The sequence below is a fragment of the Falco punctatus genome (assembly GCF_963210335.1).
Source record: "Falco punctatus genome assembly, chromosome: 9".
Taxonomy (NCBI): domain Eukaryota; kingdom Metazoa; phylum Chordata; class Aves; order Falconiformes; family Falconidae; genus Falco; species Falco punctatus.
In genome coordinates, this window is record NC_137589.1 from 40462667 (window position 1) to 40482204 (window position 19538).

At 50.6% G+C, this 19538-nt stretch overlaps 1 protein-coding gene across 4 annotated transcripts in view; it reads right to left on the minus strand.

The window, feature by feature from the left end:
- The window catches only part of TLL2 (tolloid like 2), a 94877-nt gene that overhangs the window by 56282 nt on the left and 19057 nt on the right, over positions 1–19538 (minus strand). For all 4 annotated transcript variants that reach the window (XM_080400793.1, XM_080400790.1, XM_080400794.1 and 1 more), the window contains one exon: positions 1863–1973. In XM_080400793.1, coding sequence (XP_080256919.1) covers positions 1863–1973 — 111 coding nt within the window. The remainder of the gene's footprint in view (positions 1–1862; positions 1974–19538) is intronic.

Consider the following 19538-nt stretch of genomic DNA (forward strand, 5'->3'; position numbering starts at 1 on the left):
AGAATGAGTCCCAGTCCCCACAGTGCTGAAGTAGACCACCATCTTACAATTCTCAGGAGTGTCAAGCAAGCCCTGCTGGAGCAGAATCAACCCTTTCTGCCCCTGCAGAGAGCCCCCTCAGAGGGCAGGTGGGCACAGAGACCCCCCTGTGTACCTTCTGCGGAAAGCACGACAGCCACAGGGGCTGCCCGTTCCCCAGCTCGCATTTGCAGGGGCTGAAAGCCACGGGGGACAGCAAAGCCGGCTGGAGATGAGGACAGGGCCAAGTGAACGATGGGACATCAACATTCACCTATTGCAAAGCATTGTACGAAGCGACCAGCTTTGCCTCAGTCAATAAAAGGTGCTGGGAAGAGGCAAGTCCAACCATGCAACAAGCCGTGGTTGTAAGACACCAGTGCCTGCACCATGTGATACAGATGTGGGTTTATAAAATTCAGTTTATTTGCCAGACGGCGTGGGTTTGGCACCAGCACCCAGTGAAAAAGAAATGTCCTGGATATGATAACTGAAAAAGCCACCAAAGCAAACCAGTACAGTCAAGCACTGTCTGGCTTTGCTTCCCCAGCAGCCTGCTCACCTGACTTCAGGAACAGACAAAGGGTCACTTACTTAGTCCTCATTTTCTGACTTACCTTCTGTTCTGAAGGCAACCTCCCCCCAACCACCCTCCTCACCTGAGAATGTGCCACAGCCCAAAACACGGTACAAACGGGCTAAGTGATGCAACAGTGCAGGATAACAGCACTCCCAGGGAGCAATCAGTGACCTGAAGCACCAGACAGCCCTCCTCCACCCAGAATTTCAGCATTTACATGAGTTTAATGAGTTACATCGACATCAAAAGCATGCCTCTGTGTTGGATGTGTCACTTTTTGCACTCATCCCAACAGGCAGCCGGAGCACCGATCCCCAGAACAGTGTCTCCACGGTGCCTGGATGCTCTGAAATCAGAGTTAGGCAGTCACATGGACACAGAACCAGCCACTGGTCCTCACAAATGATACAATATGACCTGAGATGCACAGGGGTCAGGTGAACACACAATTTCACTGATTTCGGTCTCTACCCAACCTCTCACCCTACTTGCTGACCTGAGACTGTAACAGCCGGGAGAGAAAATAACTTTGTCCTGACACGTTTGGTCTCCAGTCCCCCTGGTATCTCTCAGAGCACAGGCTTCCAACAATTTTTCTCTTGCAACATAAAGCAGAGCAGAGACAAAAATACTGCAGGGAGCACCCCAAACCCTCCGAACCAGCTGCAGAGCAGAGCTGGAATCTGGTCAGAGCTCCCCAGTCCAGAAACAACTCTGGTCTGGCACAAGCTGGAGCACACATAAGAGCTGTGCAGGGGCACAACAAAAGCACATGTTACCCCATCTATTGGCTTTACGGAAAACCAACATGACTGTTACCTATTTCAGTTATAGCATCACTTCAAGGGTAGTCAGCATGCAAGACTGCAGTGGGTTTTACCTAGGTAAAACTAGCTGAAAAAATGCACTATACCAGTAAGATGATACATCGCAAGAGAAGGGGGGAAGGACAATCAGAGTCAAAACTAACGCCAAACTGAAGTCCAACTTCAAACACATTTCCTTCCAAATCAGCAGAAAGGCAGTTCCTTGTAGAGAGAGACCAGTGCTGTAAATTTGAAAATCTCCCTCAGACAAGACAGGATTCAGCTACATCAAATTGTGACTTGGATTTTAGCTACCGGAGCTCAGAGGTGGATGTTCCTGTCTCAGCCACGTGCCAACGCACCGCACACCCTGTCCTGGCTGCGGGACAGGCGCCATGGGCGAGGGACTGTCCTCGTCCCAGGTCAGGGGCAGAAGGCATCACCCCGGCCGCCCTTACCTGAAGTGTGCCTTGCGCTGCCGTCCGAGTGCTTTGTGAGGTCAACACTTCGGTCTATCTGAAACAGCTTCAGATCATCTTCGTCTAAAGCGATATCTCCCCAAAAGGCAGCTGGAGAGAAACAAACCGTGGTTAGTTTTTATTTTGGAAGGGAAGTACAATTTCTCCGTGGTTTGCGCAGTGCCTGAGAGGCAGTCACCCCATGGGCCAGAACAGGGTAACGCACAGCAGCGGTTTGAAACGCACAGACAGAGCGGGCACCGGCGGAGGCCAGGTGACAGCATTTCAGTCCAGCCGCTGCCCAGACCCCCCAAAAAGAGGTGATCAGCCAGGATTCCCAGCGTTACGTCCTGGCACAGGTCTGCTCCCAACCAGGCATTGAGGCGGTGGTGGTCCCTTATCATTAAAGCCTACAAAAGGGACAATCCTTGGCATTCATCCTCTTAGCACAACGGAGCTAGCCAAGCCACAGCTCAGATACCGATGGAGATGTTGCCTCCGCAGCATCCCCAGGCTAACAACTTGCATAAGACAGGAGGACAGCAGTGAAGTGCTCAAGCTCAGCAGCCTGTATCTAAAGACTCCAGTTGCCAGCCTGCAGGACCCCATACACATGGTTGGCATCCTGCATCGGTCAAATCTGAGCTGAGAGCCAGCCTACCATTTCCACTTCAGTGGAGAAACACCAGTTATTTGTCCCCTTGTGGACCAGTTACCTAGATTTAAGTTTGCAGAGTTTTTAATTTTGTAAAAATGAGTATCAGTCAGAAGTCATGAAAATAAGGTAAACAAACTGGTAATTCAACATTCACAGCTCAGAGAAACAGGCTGGAAATAGTTTGAGTGGAAAAAATTATACCCCTGGAGCATCGTGACCACGTTGATTCTGCACAGTGTATAGTTACCATTGTGGGAATTGGAAAAAAATAAACAGAGGTGATGAGGCAGTTGACTGAGCAGAACAGATCTTTCCAAGATAACAAATAGGTTACAAACAGAGCTGTTGAAACTCATACGAGAAGCTTGCGTGGGCCAATAAAAAATAAGAAAAAACAGAGCAAATTAACCGGTGGTACAGTTCAAGAGAACTCTGTAAGCCAGGCAAGGAGTGATGCTGAGTGGCTGTCTGCAACAGTGACCAGATTTGATGGAATCGCTTTTTTCTTCTCTTGTTAAGTCAACAACATTTACACTACTTGGCAGGGGGGAAACATCCAACTTGCTACACTAGCAGCATCACTGATCGGAGAACGTTCGGTCTGAGAAACCAATGGGTTCTACTGATCACCTGGCTTTCAGCACCAAGACCAAATGAAATACAGACCTTTGCCTGGGTGTCAGAAACCTGCCATCAGATCCACAGCAAAGGAATCGTGAAAGGCTAACTCAGAGTTTTTCCTAACATCACATGATGCTGGTTCTGAAGTGGCACACACCTCCTCTGTTCTGCATCTCAGCACCTCAGCCAGTACAACAGCATCTGCCAGCATCACCAGCATGGGACGCAGGAAGGGCAAGAAGCCTATGCCTGCTACCGGGGACATCCCAGCTGCCACACGCTGCCCAGCGGCAAAGCCCCTTCCCAGGAACGCAGCTGTCCCCCTGGTTACCCGGCCACAGCAGGGGATTGGAGATGGCCTCAAGGGAGGCTGCCTCTGGCTTTTTGGCTGGGTCTCCGTAACAGTGCTACCAAACCCCAGAGTATAGAAACACAGCAACAGCCCCAGAGCAGGATGGAGTGCAGACAAGCCCACACGCAGACCGACACCAGCTGGAACTGGAACAGAGCCCCCCCTTTGCTACACGAGCACAGGGCTCTGTCACCCAGCAAACTCTTAGAAATCCAAGCCCTCATGCAGAACAGAGGAGAACTTAAAATACTGTCAGATCCTCACCAGCTAACACGCCTACCAGCATGGCCAAACATCCCAAGCTGACTGGGAATGGCCAGTGGAAGAAAGCAGAGACAGGCTCCTGTCTGCAGACACTGAGGTCTTCAATGAAGCTGACATAGCTCCTGTCTGAAGAATTTGAAAGCATGACATTTTGTCTACCCAGATAAATGACTTGCTCAGGACAAGGTAGCAGTGAAGGGGCCAAGATGCAAGCGGCATCCCATGCCCCCAGATTCCCTCCCCAGCCACATTCCATAAGTCATTGCTATACCGGCCAACTAGATATTCATTCCCTACCCTCCTGCCGAACCCACCATCCCATTTCAGCCCCAAACTAACTGCCACAACCTTGGGCTCCCAGCAGCTCCCCTCCCTCAGCACCACACCATTTGTTCCTCAGGCTAAGGCAGCCCACGCCAAAGCACATCCTTCAGGGCAAGCCTGCAGCACAGATTTACACCAACAGGATTGTTACATTTTCCTTCCCAATGGAAGGCAGCAGTTTTGTCCCAGCCCTAGCAAAGGAACCTCTTTCTGTTACAAAGCCATACATCATCCCGAGAGATGGCCCACTACAAAAGCTGAATTTCCCTAGCATTTATTTCCAGCTCTCCGCAGTCCCAGCATGCTCCAGGGAACCATGATTTATCACAGTCCCCAACCAGCCCAACAATTTTCCTCACTGGAAGTCCTGGCTGAGAATGCAGTGCTGCAACTTCTCCTGGGCTGTCAAAGGCTCCTTCCTAAAGGCACGCAACCCCGAAAGAGGCTTGCTTCCACCCCGAGGGAGCTGTCCCACAGGAAAGCCCAAGTAGTTTATTTTAAAGGGTCACAAGTTCAGAGATTGCTGGCAAATGAAGCATCTCAAGGCATCCCTTCTGATTTCCCTCACCAAGGTCTCCCTTTAATTTAATGTGGGAGGATTTCCAAAAAAAGAAAACAAAAACAAAACCAAAAAAAATATTAAAATCTCCGAACAGCAGGCTAATGAACTTGGAAACCAGTATTTCTCTTGGCAGAGAACTCTGCAGTGTACAGCCAGGTGCAGGCTCTTAGCGCTCGGCGTGACAGCGTGCCAGCTTTTCTTTAAGAAGATGCATTAATCGCTCCGGACAGTCGGAACAGAGCAGCTCTTATTGAGGTTGATGGAACCAATATGAGGCAGTTTGCTTCTGCCTGGATGAGTAACCTGCACCAGCCCCCCCAAACATTTAACCTCACCACCCCCCAGCATGTGCAATCAGACAGCACTTGTCTGTTGGGGCAAAGGGAAAGGACAACAGTGTTTGACAAACAAATCCAGCACCCAAATGGAAAAAGCAGCCTAGCAAAGCCGTCTTTGCTTCCAGCACGGAGAACAGCCCATGTGCTGGTGCTGTGCGCTGAGCACAGGGATGCTATGGCACCTGGAAGGTATGGCAGGTACTGGGAGGGGAACACCTTCTAGCATGGGACAGGCTGAACAGTTTCTCCAAGGTGCTTCACACACAGCCACAGAGTCCAAACACACTGATGCCTTCACAGTCCTCATTTTCCACAGTAACCTTTTGCAGGGCTCTGGCAGGCTCACACTCCAAAGCAATGTGACAGCCCAAAGCATCTTCTAAAATCTTCACTGCTTTTCCCTGCAAATCACCTCCAACCTGTTTTTTCCCCCAGCACCCCGAGGCAATTCCCTTCTCCCATTCCCCGTCTCCATTTTCTCCTTTCCATGGTTCTGAGTAGCACAACCTCATTTCAAGGGAGAAAAATAATTTTGCTGACTCTTATGAGAACTCAATACAGAAGTGTTCACAGCAGTTTAAAAATATTCCTTTTCCATGAAAAGTGTGTGTCATCCAGGGCTTTTAACAAGATTTTTTTTTTTTTTTATTTCCCCCCCACCCCCCCCAAAGACAACAAGTAGGAAAAAAAAATCACCAAGAAAAACTTCTGGTATTCAGCCAGAAAAGTGAATAGCATTGCTCCTAAAAACACATCTCAAACCAAAATGCAATATTGTGATTTGTTAAAAGCATCTCTAACACTTCAAAACAAATACCTGGAGATGGACATCCTTCACCCTCACTGCAGTCAGCTCTGAGTTTATACAAGTGTATGGGTGTAGAGGAATGAAGCTGGGTTAATTAGCATTGATAATATACAGCTGTGGGCTGGCTTCAGGGGTGTCGGGTTGGCACAGGTGCAGCTGTGGTTGGTTCTGTTAAGTGGTTGAAAGCCGATGAAGAGAGAGCAGCCAAGGAAGAAGCAGAGAGACAATGCGTGCCCTGGGTGAGGCAAGATGAGGAGAAGGCAGCAGAGGGACTGTATGAAGAGTATGCTGGTATGAGGTGGTAAAAGACCTTGTTGCAGCTTGATAGTTTGGAGAGTGCTGCAACATGGGAGCTGGCAGAACAACGTAACTCCACACTCGAGCAACACCACCCAACATCCGTGTTTGAACTGCTCTCCAGCCACCAAGCTGGAGCAAAACCTTCACCCATCTGCCTGCCACAACCACCTGCTGGGAAGCTCCAACTCCTGCACCAGGGCATCAGTGTAGCCTGTAGATTTCCTGGGATCACCAAAGCAGTCACCGCCCAGACGCTATGGGAGACCATGGCAACTTTCCCTGTAGCACCCACCAGGACCAGCTGTGACAGATTCACAGAAAAAGAGCCCTCGGAACCAGGCATGCCCTGCCTGCTGGGAAAGCTCCCTCCATCCTGCTCCACCTCAGACACAGACTCTTTCACTGACTGAAGCTTCTATTAAGAAAAGGCAGGTTGTAGGTGATGAATGGGATCTGAACCCAGACTGGGGGCCATGCCCTCTAACGGGAGCCAAAGGAGCCCTCTTTCTGTGGGGCTAACTAAGTTAGTGCATGTCATCAGCTCAAGGGTCTCATCTGAATCAGGGCCAGCCGGCACAGCTCATGCCGACAGACTTCATTGCAGTTCTTCCAGCACAGTTTTAATGCGGTTTTGCTGGAAGGACTTTACTCTCACTTAGCTGGTTTCCAACAGTGCAGTACAGCAATGAGCGTGGAAAACAAATAGCAATGTGAACCCAAGCGGATGCCGCAGATTCCTTCCATCAATACTCACGACTCAGGCTCAGTTTTCATGAATGTTCACAACCTCTGCATGTGGATGATAGCTGGGTTCCCAAGCAGAGATGTCGCATGGTGCAGAATATCCAAGGAAGAAATGTTTGCACAATCAACCTTGGCATCCCGATTTTGCAAGCATCAACAGATGGCACTGTCAGGCAGCCCGCACAGCCTGCCTGGGGCTGCCTGACACAGGCTGGGCTGTGCCACCCAAGCAATAAGTCGCACCGGCTGCTCGTGGCTCACAGTGCGATTGAAGGGTGTGCTCCCAACCTGCCCCTGAGATCCATCCCACGTCTATTTGTAAGGGACAATGTGTATCCCTTCCCAGATCTCTGCTCACCATCAGCTGTGTTACTGAGAGATCCTGGGGCACCAGCTCCTCTGGTTCTAGAGTTGTTTCATACCCAAATAGTACAAGGGAACACCAACCTCCCACCTCAGCAGCAGGAGCTATGGGCAGGGGGTGCCGGGCACATGCAGACACAGGTAGGCAATACCGAGTGCCACCTCCTGGCAAACAATATGACTGTTCGTGCACCAGCAAAACCATCAGTTATTTTTGAGCATTTGCTGATGATTCCCCAACCTGACAGGTCTGACAGCCAGGAGATTTAATTTTCAGGGCCGGCCACACTTTCATTAGCACTAACCCTCTGCAGTCTAACAATAAATAAATACATCAGCAGATCAAAGTGTGTTCTCAGTACCTCCATATTTATTTCTTTGCAGAAAGACAGGTCTGCTACTGTTGCTGAACTGCCTGCTGGTGCAGGAACCAGCAAAACAGTATCCTGGAGGATGCTAAGATTTATACCTTGAAGAAAAATCAACACATTCCTTTGGGCAAAGTAACAACTGCGTCAGAGGGAAGAGCAAAGCCTTAAAATAAGGCAGAAACCAGCAAAAGAAGAGAGAGAATATATCCCAAACCAACACTTTGGAAGCAGGGCCAGATCCCGAGCATCAAACACTCAAGTCAAAAGAAGACAGGAAAGAAGCAGCACTAACAAGCAATAAAATAGCACCAAGACTGCCACATTCAGCCAGTTACATTTTCACCTGGACCAGTTTGTTTTTCCTCGGTAGGAACAATCAGAAGTTTCCCACTGGCCACCTTTGGGGATAAGCTGGTATGAAGGCTCCTGCAGTAACCTGCCCCAGCAGCAAGGGTGCCCGGAGCCAGAGCTGGTGCCTGGTGTCAGCGAGGGGCCCTGGTGACAGGGACTCAGAAATTCAGTTTTCAGTGGGCAGGAGCACATTTCATTTCAGAAGCAAGTCTCAGTTTGCAGAGGAATGCCCAAGATGACGGTCCACTTCTAAATGGCAACAAATACTTCAAAAACATCAAAACCTCCTGCGAATGAGGCTGAATCCCTGTTCAGACTTCTGCAGAAACCTGAATTGCCTAAATTATGGTGTGCAGTGCTCCCACAGCACACTCTCTTGGGAAGTTATCTGCAGGAGACCAAAACAGGCCAGGAATTCTGAGTCATGTTCAATGGATCTCCTTTCCTGAAAGGTGATGACGCAGGAACCAAGAAATATTTTGGGCTTGAGTTTGTCCAAAGCTGCAGAGATGCGTGAGCATATGCAACGACCAGCTTTAAGGAACGATACCAGCTCTCCCTTGGCTGAATGCCATGTTGTTTCAACCAAGTACCAAAAAATTCAGTGGCATGAATTGTAGTGCTGCCATGGTTAGGTTAAGAGAAAGAGCTTTTCATTTTAATATTTGTAACCCTCCCGCTGCTGGTGGCTTCCCTACTCACGGTCTTCATCTTTCCCACATCAACATGGCAGTTGCTCCAGCCCAGCGATCTGTGAACCGCTGCTGGTACCATGAGCGATGCCGAGGTATGTGAAGCAGGGAGCTGGCAATCCATGCCACAGGCAGCAAAGCAGCTCCCTCTGCGGCGCTGAAATGGTTAAACACTTGCCTCTTCATTAGAAAGCACTGCAGGGGGATGTCTGCTGCTGCTGCAGACCACCTCACTGGGTTAAGAATGCTACTCCGTAAAGTGGTCTGCAAAACGCAGGGGACTGGCTGAACCCCCCTTGCTTCCACACAAAGTGAACTGAGCTCTGTGAGCTCCGTAAAGTTTGTGCTGCTTTCTGCTCGGGGGGAAGGCAGGTGCCCTGTGGTAATGCTTCTGTGCGGGGGGCTTTGGCTGTGGTGCACCTCTGGATCTCTCTCCCTGGAGGCTGTACGCAGTCTGCAGCAGAAGCAGCTATCATGGACACACAAACCTATGTCGTTTGATCCCCAACACATGCAGAGCCACCCCACAGGCAATTAAATTAACTCAAGAGACCTCATTCCCACGCAAGTGAAACCAAGCTCTGCCACACCACTGCCATCTGCCCAGCAGCCCCGGCCCCCTCCCGCTGCCCAAGGGACACAGGTGTCCTCCCCACAGCTCCACCGCTGCCACAGATGCTCCACTCTGCTGAGCAGTGGCTTCGATTTCAGCACCTTCTTTTCTCGCAAGCCAGGAAGGGCTTTCAGATCCAGCAAGCACCATGCCCCCACCTTGTGCCACCACCTCAAAGTGAGATTTTTTTTCCTCTGCAACTTCTGCCAGGTCAGCATTTCTTCCATCCACTCCAGTGCTAGCTCTTGGCTGGATACCACCCCATCCCATCCCTGTCTGGACATCCTTCCATTTGCTATTGCTTAGCGTTTGAGGAAGCAGTCTGCACATAAGGTAGGCTAGAAATAAACCCAAACATCTGTTACTGCACTGAGCTAGTGGACTATGAAGCAACAACCTCTCTTTAGAGCATCCAGGGATGATGAGACACTTGTTTTGTGCCTTTAGCTACCTACATCCATAAGCCAAGCAGCTGACACCTTCCTAGCCTGTAGAAGAGAGTGCAGGGAAACTGCTAGTGTCCACAAGTCTCTGTGTTTTCCAAGTTACACAAAGTTCAGAGCCACATCAAGAAAAAGCCAACAGTGACTCAGAATAGACCTGCTGTCTTCTCTTCAAGCCAACAGTCTGGCCAGATGCCTTGCCAGAAACAAAACAAAAACCAAACTTTGATTTGCCAACTTCATGTAATTCAACCAATTCAACCATTATTTCTTCCGCCCTAGCTAGTTTAAGAAGTGCCAAAACCAGCATTTGCACTAAGCTACGAACATTTTCTCCTCTTCTCAGCCCAATCAATTAAAACTGATTTTAGGAACACCCAGTACTGGCCTTAAACCAAGAGGCTGTAACACACACAGTGTGGTTTTTTAAAATAAAACAGTTCTTCTACATGCAATATCCCACAGCCAGGCACTGTCAGCCTGTAACACACAACAAGCACAAGCTGGGCACGGCCATGGTGCTCATACTGCCCATAAAGGCTGAAGCTGCTGCATCCACTCAGCCCAAAGCTTCAGCAAGTTCTGCATCTCCCAGCCCTGCACTAGTGAGCATATTCAGTAATTTATTACAGAAATCAGAGGAAACAAAATTCCAGGATTGCCAGACCTTGGACTGCTGGGCACAGCGGAGTTTTCCCCTTAGAGCATCGTGGTATGTAGAAACTCCCTCTTGCAATGCAAGGTGTTTAAATGCCCGTAGGGAGCCCTGCCGCAGCTCCTTTTTGGAAGGACAAGAACAGAAAGCTTCATATTGAGCCAGATTTAAGGGAAGCTCTGCCATCATACCAAGTGAAGACCTTCAAGGGGAAACTTGGGAGGAAACCCTGTAGTCGCAGACAGGTAGAACTCAGCAGGTGAGCTGCATCTCAGCTCGCAGGAGTTGGCTTCTGAAACTCCACCAGAAAGGCAAAGCCCTGGTGTCCCCAAAGCCTACCCCCAAGAGGTGGGGGGAAAGTAATACACAGCAGCCCCAAAAAGCAGCTGGTGCAAGCAGGAAAAGCCTCTCACAAAGACAGCACTGACCACGCACAGCATTTCATGAGGAGCACAGAAGGGACACAGATGGCAGCTGGATCGTGATGCAGGGAAAGGGGAGCCACAGGCAGTTCTCTCCCTGTTTGACAGTTCACAAGTGGTCCAGATGAGCCCTGGCCTCCCACAGTTTTTAATCACACCCTGCTGAAAAGTTATTCTGACTACATAAAGGCAGCAGACGGAGACAAGAGACCAAGCCACCACCTATCCCCATCCCCTGCCTGCACCCTCCCCTTGCAGGGCATAGGGCTCTCAACTTGAGCAGAAGTGGGAACCAGGAAACAAAACCACAAGCAGATAAGAGCATTTTTCAGTCTGACCCTAGATGATCGGACCCACAAACAGTACAGTGGCACTACCTGACAGAGGCAGCACCTTCCCCAGGGGGCTAATGAAGCGATCCTTGTTAGCTCAACCTGCAAGGCTGCAATGCCGGCTGGAAATCCAGCGTCGCTTCAGCTGCCCTTTAAGAGCAGGAGAAGGCAAGGTTCTGGGTAATGAAATCCAAGGATGCCTTTGTCAATTCATTATGGAGAAAGCTGTACCATGCAAGCCCCATCTCACACCCTCCATCATTTTTGCTGCTCAATATAACTTTAATTAATCTTTCCTTTGGTAATTTGAAGGAAGGGTGAGCATGCTGCAGACACCCACTGAGTATTAAATTGATTTCCCATTTTATAGCCCTCTTTCCCTTCCGATTGGCCCAGCTATGATTTGTGGCCCTTCACTTGGAGGCATTTTTTCCACGCTAATATAATCCAAAGCCCCAAGCAACAACTGCATCCAGAAAAGTAAGACTTTGCACAGCCGATTGCTTCAGCCCAGCCTCTGCCAGCACAGAGTGGATTCTCTCCTGCCCCCTTTTCTCCCCCATCAAGAGAATTCAAAGCAGCTACCTTATCTCCATACTTTCAGCATTTTTCCCTAAAAAATGGGCAACACTTTTGTTGAAGTAAGAAAGAAAGCAATCGGGTCTCTGTAGTTTCCTGCCTGCCATTTGTAGTAGTGCATCTTAATTACCAAAGCACTAATGCAAAGCCTGCTCTGCTGGCGAACATGACCTCCTGGCTGAGGCACCAGGATGCTGTTGTACTCCAGACAGCCGGACCTAAAACCAGAAGGTAGGAATGCAAAGCTCAGCTGAGCTCAGTTATTATATAGATATATATATAAACTCCACCTACCCTCAGCAAGAGACACCACCTCACCCTGGGCTCGTGGGGCCCAACGCAAGATCTTTAGCAGCAAGCACACCCCAGGGCACAAGCCCAGGCTGGGGTAGGCAGGAAAATAAGGGCAACCAAGCGCAGCCCAGCTGTGCAGCGATGGAACAAGCTCTTCTCAATGGACCTTCCCCTCTGCCTTGTGGGGAACACAGGCGCCAAGTTCCAGCAATCAGCCGCTGCAGGCTGGGGGTGGCTGGGGATGGCCCAGGTGCCCCAGCATCACCTCAAGGACAGGCACGGGGACAGGCTGCCAGCAGTTCTGTCTCGGGCGTTCAGGTCCTCATGCAATGCTACTTCCTTGATACCGTGGGTTGGGAGACCCTGACCTAACACACTGCCCCCCTCCTTGGCAGTGTCTCACAAGGGAGACTTTCTGAGCCTTCTGGCCACCAGCTTCAGTCTTCAGGGAGAAGGCAATCCACGTCAGACCTTCTCCTCGGGTAGTTCCCATACCATGGGACTTGCCCTGGATTTATTCTTGCAGATTAAGTTGAGGAATGATAACCTTAGAGATGGCAGAAGAAAATGTAAGACTGAACCTGCTCTAACCCTAAGCCTCATGTGGAGCGGGCCAGTGGCTGAGCCGTCCCCGCACTGAGGGGGTTTCACAGCCATGCCCGCAGCGCAAAGCGAACCCCTACAGCTCCTTAATTGCATCATCTGGGGAGGGATGTTCCTCCTTCGGGTGCCAGACACACCAGGTGTCAGGAGCTCCCCGCCTGCCCCGCGCCGCAGCAGGGGAACTGGCCGCCTGCAGAAACCAGCCAACAGCAACGGTGAACAGAAGCAAAGCCCGTAACTGAGCTGCACCTCAAAAACAGAGGGTGGCAACCCAGGCCAGCTTGGGGCAGGCTTTGGGGTAGGCTGGCAGTGTCAAACCACCCGATCCTGGGTGAAAGGGGGCAGGTTACGACAGATCACACCTATTCACAGGGCAGACAAGGAAAGCAAACACGGGCTCCTTTCACTCATTGCGCTTTACCCTCCAACACCAGGCGAGGAGTGTTGCAGCACTGTTGGAAGAGAGAGGAGAAATGGACCGCAGGAAGGAAAGAAATGGGGGCTATTTGTGGAGGGGACCTAATCCAAGCTGTTTACAGACTTCCCCCTGGAGAGCTCGGGGGTGGGGGGAGCGGTTTCAGCCATTAAAAATACAACGTGAGAATCCATTAATTTTCCATAAAAACAATGTCATCATAGAGGCGCGACAAATCCGATCAGTCATGCAAATGTGCTGATGTTAAATTCTCAGGCCTGGGTGGGGAATTTGGGTTGCCAAAAACACAACAATAAAGAGATCAGGAGGAGATTAGCGGCCAGAGTGGCTGCAGCACTCAGTGGCACGGTGGGGGCATGGGATGTAACCAAAGACACCCCTGGACTATAGCGGGGTTCGTGCCCTAAGCCAGGCATAGGTGTCCCAGCAGCACAGATACCCCAAAAAATATAAAAAAAATACACTGTCCTCGCATGAGATCTCGGGAACTGGGGAAACATCACATTCCTCCCCTACAGACCACCAAGCTCCCTCCAGGGAACGAAAGGCTCAGCACCCCACAGGACTGGGACCCTCACAAGCTGCAAAATCACAGTGCCAAGGAAAAGCAAGATGTGACAGCAGGGGAAACGGGTGCGCGTGCCTCACCCCACAACACAGCCAGGAGTAGGCAACATGAGTTTAGGAGAGAAACCAAGGAGGAAGCAGGTTGGCACCAGACACATGCCAAGCGGTGATGCTGTCTGAAACACGGCACTCGTGTTGTGTTAAAAAGGGGCAAAATACAAAAAAGTATTTTTCCCCTCCCAGAAAAAAACAAAACAAAAAAACCCAAACCTCAACAACCAAACACACAACAAAAGGAAACCTGCAGATTTTACCTCCTTTCTGCCCTCTTCCCCCTAAAATGCAAACTTTTACAAACACTCCCCAGAGGGAGATACTCCACACGCAAAATCACAGCAGCGGTACCCTGAGCAGGAGTGGAAATCACTCACCCCGGCAGCAGAGCGCAGCTCTTCCTTGTGAAGCATGCAGCCACCGTCCTGGACTGGCCTAGCCACAAGTATTTAGGAATTAAAAATAACCTTGCAAAATGAAGCGCTCCACCCCCTGCAGCACGCAAAACATTACTAGAGTAACGCCTGGGAGAAGGATGAGTCCGGGTAAGCCTCACTGCAGGCAAAAGAAACATGCAAACCAAACAAAACAAACAAAACAAAAAAAAAAAGAAAGAAAAAGAGAGAGGTCAAAACACTTCCCAAGAGATGCTTCACCCAGGTTCATCCATAAGCCAACACATCTGTATTTGTCATCACAAATGACAAAGAGATGTTTGGTTCACCTGTTAAGTTTGAAAACACACTGGGTTTATATTTGAAGCCTTTGGTGCTACAGCACAGGGAATCCCCCCTGCAGAGGGGCTGCCTGTGCCCGGGGGGCTGCTGCTGGTGCCCCCCAGCCTGGAGAAGGGCTCAACACAGCCGTGCCCTAGAAGGGGCACTCGCACCTGCACCATGCACCACAGGGAAACTCCCTGTGACACCAACCTGCCACCAGGATCAGGCATTTGCCAAGTAACTCACCTCGGCCACAGAAACCTGACCTCTAGTGCTATGTAATCCAAAGAGGTGCCTTTCCCAGAAGGGGATGATCCCGAAGGATACAGAGATGCTGCCAGGGTGAGTTGCACCGCTAGCTCAGCATGACACTGCCCAGAGGACAGGATGCTGCAAGGACACTTGGTTCAGGGAGACTACTAAAGCCCTGTAAACCATCCCTCTTGTCATTCCTGGCCTGTTTTAAGCTCCTACAGGAGAGCCTAAAAAAAACAGTGATTGCCTTTTCTCACCATTTGTATAGAGTAAACAGGATCTCCTGCTTCCCCTGCTGCAGCTTGTCAGCCTTGCCAGCAACCTGTTCAAATACCTCTGGATTTGCACCTTTAGAGACACCTGGCAGAGGATGCAGCCAGCCCAGCAGCCCCAGCAGACACTCTTCAAGTCTGCTTCACGATGGCAAGCGTTACAAGAGCATCAGCAGCACACCTATGTACAAGCACTGCACTGCGCAGGCATACCTGTGTGGCACACACAGTCACAGCACTGCCCTCATCGGAGAAGCTGTGACCTCCCTTTGGGTGGCTCCTTCTGATGTCCCCAGACCTGTTCCTTTCCAGTCAGCCCTACCAGAGTGCTCCCAGTGCTCTACTTCCGCTGCTCCCTCACCCTTTTCTGAAGCCCACTGCCATAAGCTCTCCATTCTTGTCTCTCAGTGTTACTGTCCCACATCAGCTAAACTCAGGCACCCACAAGAAGCACCACTGCAGCCTCAGCAGCTCTCACCTTGGTCTACCTCATCACAGTTGGCACGTATAAAGTCAACACTCTCAATATTCAAGGCCTTTTTTTGTTGTCGCAGTCATACACACCACACTGAGCATCTGAGACCATGCAGCAACACAACCCTCCCAGCTCTGCTCCACAGATATCTGAAGCTCAGAGGCCCTCACAGCTCCAGTTATGGACACACCAGCTTCAGGTGCAATTTCTCCCCGTACAAAATTGCTCTCAAGACTCATACCCACAAGCCACAGCAGTCATAATGTTCTGCTTTCTTCAACAAGATCTCATTACTCTCTACCTACTAAGATTGCTCAGAAAAGTGTAGAGCTGTGCTCTCATCAGACATCAGGGCTTTAAAGTAGCATGTTGATATACTAGCATAGACGTGAAAGCCCCTAGCAAGGGAGTCATGGACCTACAGTCCTCTGTTAACACCAGTGACCCTGCACCAGCCACGAGCAATCAGGCAAGCAGCAAAGGGTTAAGTGCCATCGCATCCCTTTATCTTACTTGTGCAGTAGGTGCCCATCAGGAGCTGGTCTGTATCGACACACAGCCTCCAACATTCCGGTTCTCTGTCTGGCTTCAAGTGCTTAACTACATCTGGGTGAGGACATGCTCCCCGCTTCGCAAGCGAGCCAGCTGCACCCTTCACTCCTTCAAACATCAGTGACAAAAGCCTGCTCAGGAACATGCATCTGTTTCACGTATGGCTCATACAGCTAATTTAAACAGTTCCCATATGTTGCCAAAAACCTGTGACCGAATGCCACTTGCAAATAAATGGGGAGATTGTCTGGCTTTCCCCAACAAAGGTTCCATTGCGCAGCTCGGTCCAGCAGCTCCTTTGTTCCCAGGTCTGTCTGGGCTTCCCCAGCTCCTCTGGATGCTGCTGACCGGTCCAACCACTGCCTCCTCCCGGGGCTGTGCCACCGCCGCAGCACCCTTTGCAGACCTCTCTGGAAAAGGCCTGTAACCAACACCTCGACATGTGAAGATTTGTCGGGCCAGGCATGCAACCACCCGCTGCTCCCGGCTCCAGGGAAGTTATTACTCGTAGGACAGGCCTGCCTTCTGCCCAGCCCTGCTCCAGCCATCGCCACCGGGCGCCTGCCTGTAGCTGTTAGAGCCCCTCAAAGCAAAGCTCCAGGGTTCCATGTAAGCTATAACTTCATGTTTCCACATTTTGCTGTGCCACCTGAAATGAGCGCCTAACTTTTACTGTACCCACTGTGGCTTTCTGCTCAGTTCTAGCCGGGCAATGAATCATTTGCCACATCACCACCAGAGCACACCCAAACTTGTGGTCCGCAGCTGGGAGGACTGAGCAGAGGAGCAGGTAAGGCCTTTGCTCAGGGCACTCTCACCAAAAGGTACGTCTGGGCAGGGAAGCGCACAATAAATAACTATTTGGAAATGCAGGGGAGACTGCTAGAAGGATTTAGAAAAAAAAATCAAAGGGGAAAGTACATGGATGCCAGTGTTTTCCTTGTTAATAATGGAATGTTATATTACTTGCAACTCAAGAAAGCGCAGTGCAGAATCTGTGCCTGCTGGCACAGACCTTGCTTGGTAAAACCCACCTCATCCCTTTAGAAAAAGCTTGCTGAAGCAGGCACCGAACAGGTTCCCAAAGGGCCATCCAGAGATGTATTTCCCAGCCTGTCCTGAAGAAGCGAAGCAGTTTTTTGTCGGACACAGAATCCCAGGCAGAGCGGGATGTCCCAGCTGCCCACCCCAGTGCTCCACCACTAGACAGACCATCTGCTGCTGGGGTTACGTCCCCCTCCCTTGAGGCTGAGGGGTTTCAAGTCCCTGCCGCCTGACAAGGCAGCCATGCTACAGCAAGGGCACTGGGAGTAAGCAGGAGGTGAGTGTACTGGGCTCGACGTTCAGTTGCATGCTGGGCTGTCTCCCACCGCCCAAGGTGAGGGATCCCACACTCACCACAGCCACCCTACACCTAGTGGCCATCCCAACGCATCCCCCCCCACTTTGGGGAAGATGTTGGGGACAGACACAGCTAACTGAAAGCCCCCCTCGATTCTGACATAGGGGTGACGCACATGAAGAATTACCCATGCAATTGATTCCCATGGTTTCCGCCATTCACGAATTCCTGATGCATAAAGGGGAGGCATCGGATTTGCATGTAACCGATCCAGACAGCTGCAGATTTCCATAGGCACTAAGTGCCTGCAGGCAGAAGCCACTCCTCACATAATCCCGTTAAACAGCTGGAATGAATGAAAACGCTGTGCGATCCAGCATGCTAACAGCAGCCACCTCTGCTTCCTGCACTCTTAGCGCAGGGTCCTCTCCAGTTCAGTCTCTTCCCGTGGGTCCAAATTACAGGAGTTATTTCATGCCCTGAACTCGGCAGGAAGTCTGGGGTATGGGCAAGTACCAAGCTACAGCAGTGGAAGGCCCTCGGAGGGTGCCAGGAACATATCCAGGCTCTCCATCACAGTTGGTCTTCTTAGCTTTTGGGGATACCACCCCAGAACATGCAAGTCTTCTCATGAAGAGAAATCAGTACGCTGGAGGTCGGGTATAGAAGGAAAACCAACACGCTGCCATCTCCAAAGGCAAGGTGGTGGAATTCATACGCAGTGTACCTGCTGGCAGACCCAGCTCCAGGTTCTGGGACCGGGAGGATCTCGGGTGGGAGCTGTTTGCCTTTTGAAGGCCCTTCATGGCATTCTGCACTGTACCCCATCACAGCAGATGTAAAGAGCCAGCATAAGTCTGTAGTGTTAAGTAGTTTGAAGGAGGCATCATTAACCCCTCAGCTCCCAGGGAAGGCCAGAGAGGCCAGCCCAGCTGAGCTCTGCCATCCCACGCAGCAAGGCCAGCTTAAAGCACCCAGCAAGCGACGCTCAGCAAGGCTTGTGCTTCATGCATACACGAATACCGCCTGCCTTCCACAGCTCCCTAAACTGCTAACTCACTCTTAGTGCTTTCCCGCCACATTTAATCACTGATACATCAAGTCTCCTACGACTTCATGGAAACTGGAGGGTCCCTCAGTGAAGATTAACTACAGCTATGACTGTCTAGACAAGCGAGCAGGATGAGACAAAGACATGCACAACCAAAACACCATCCCACTGTGCACGCAGCAACAGAATTGTTGCTTTACACCCCAGAGGCAGCTGATTTTATCTCTTTTCTCCCCTTCCTCCTGCCCAGTCACCTGTTCCCATGGCCATTCCTATGGTGCCACAGGCATTCACAGGACTGGGAAGCAACACAGTAAAAACCAACTCAGTTTTACCAACTCATAAAAATCAGTTTGTTCTCAGCCAGATCAGTTCCTCTTCCCGCTAAGTTCCCACAGCTCACCGATACTGGGAGAAGGAAGACGGGAGGAAAGACCGCCTTCCTCAGCAGCAGCCCAGACTTAAGGCAGAATAAAGTGGCCACGACTGCAGCATCAGTGGGCACAGCTGGCTCAGCGAGCAGCTGCTCAGCCTGCCTTAGGCAGTGGACGGTCTTCTGCTTCGGTATGCCCATCCATCCCTTCCGAGCTTTGTCCTGAAAACAGAGCATCACCCAGAGTTCCTCATCCCGCACCTTGGCAAACATTCATAAGGTTACATTAAATATACAACCCTATAAATATATAAATACACACCATAACTGCTTCTGCTGGCCATCCCTCTCTGAAAGACCTCAGCCACAACCCAGGCATTAGCCCAGTGCTTCGCGGTAGCCAGTACCTGGCACTTCTTCAAGTGATCAATACGCTGCCATGTCAAACACCCAGAAACGTGCAAAGGTAGCAAGGAGCCTTGGAAGGACCAGTGCCGTGGTTCACTGAAGACCATGCAGGAACACTGACGCAGAGCATCAGCATGCACTCTGCCATGGTGCCACTCAGCTGTCTAAAAGAGAGAGGCTTTTTCCATCCTTGCTCTGAACACACCTCCCTGGCTCTGCAAGAGAAGAGGATCGGATCCCTGTCACCACCAGTCCCCTTCACCCCGCAGCTGCATCTATTCCAGAGGCAGCAGCATGCAACCCTGTAATTAGTGACTATCACAATGCATAAGCAGGGCTGGATTGAAGGTGCAAAAGCAAACCCCGGTTTTGACATTTCCCAGTCTTAAAAAAAATGTCTTTACAGAGGGAATGAAGACAACTTCTTCCCCTGACAAGCTGTTTGTGCCCTCTGGATAGCAAACAGTCTTGTGTCAGGAGTGT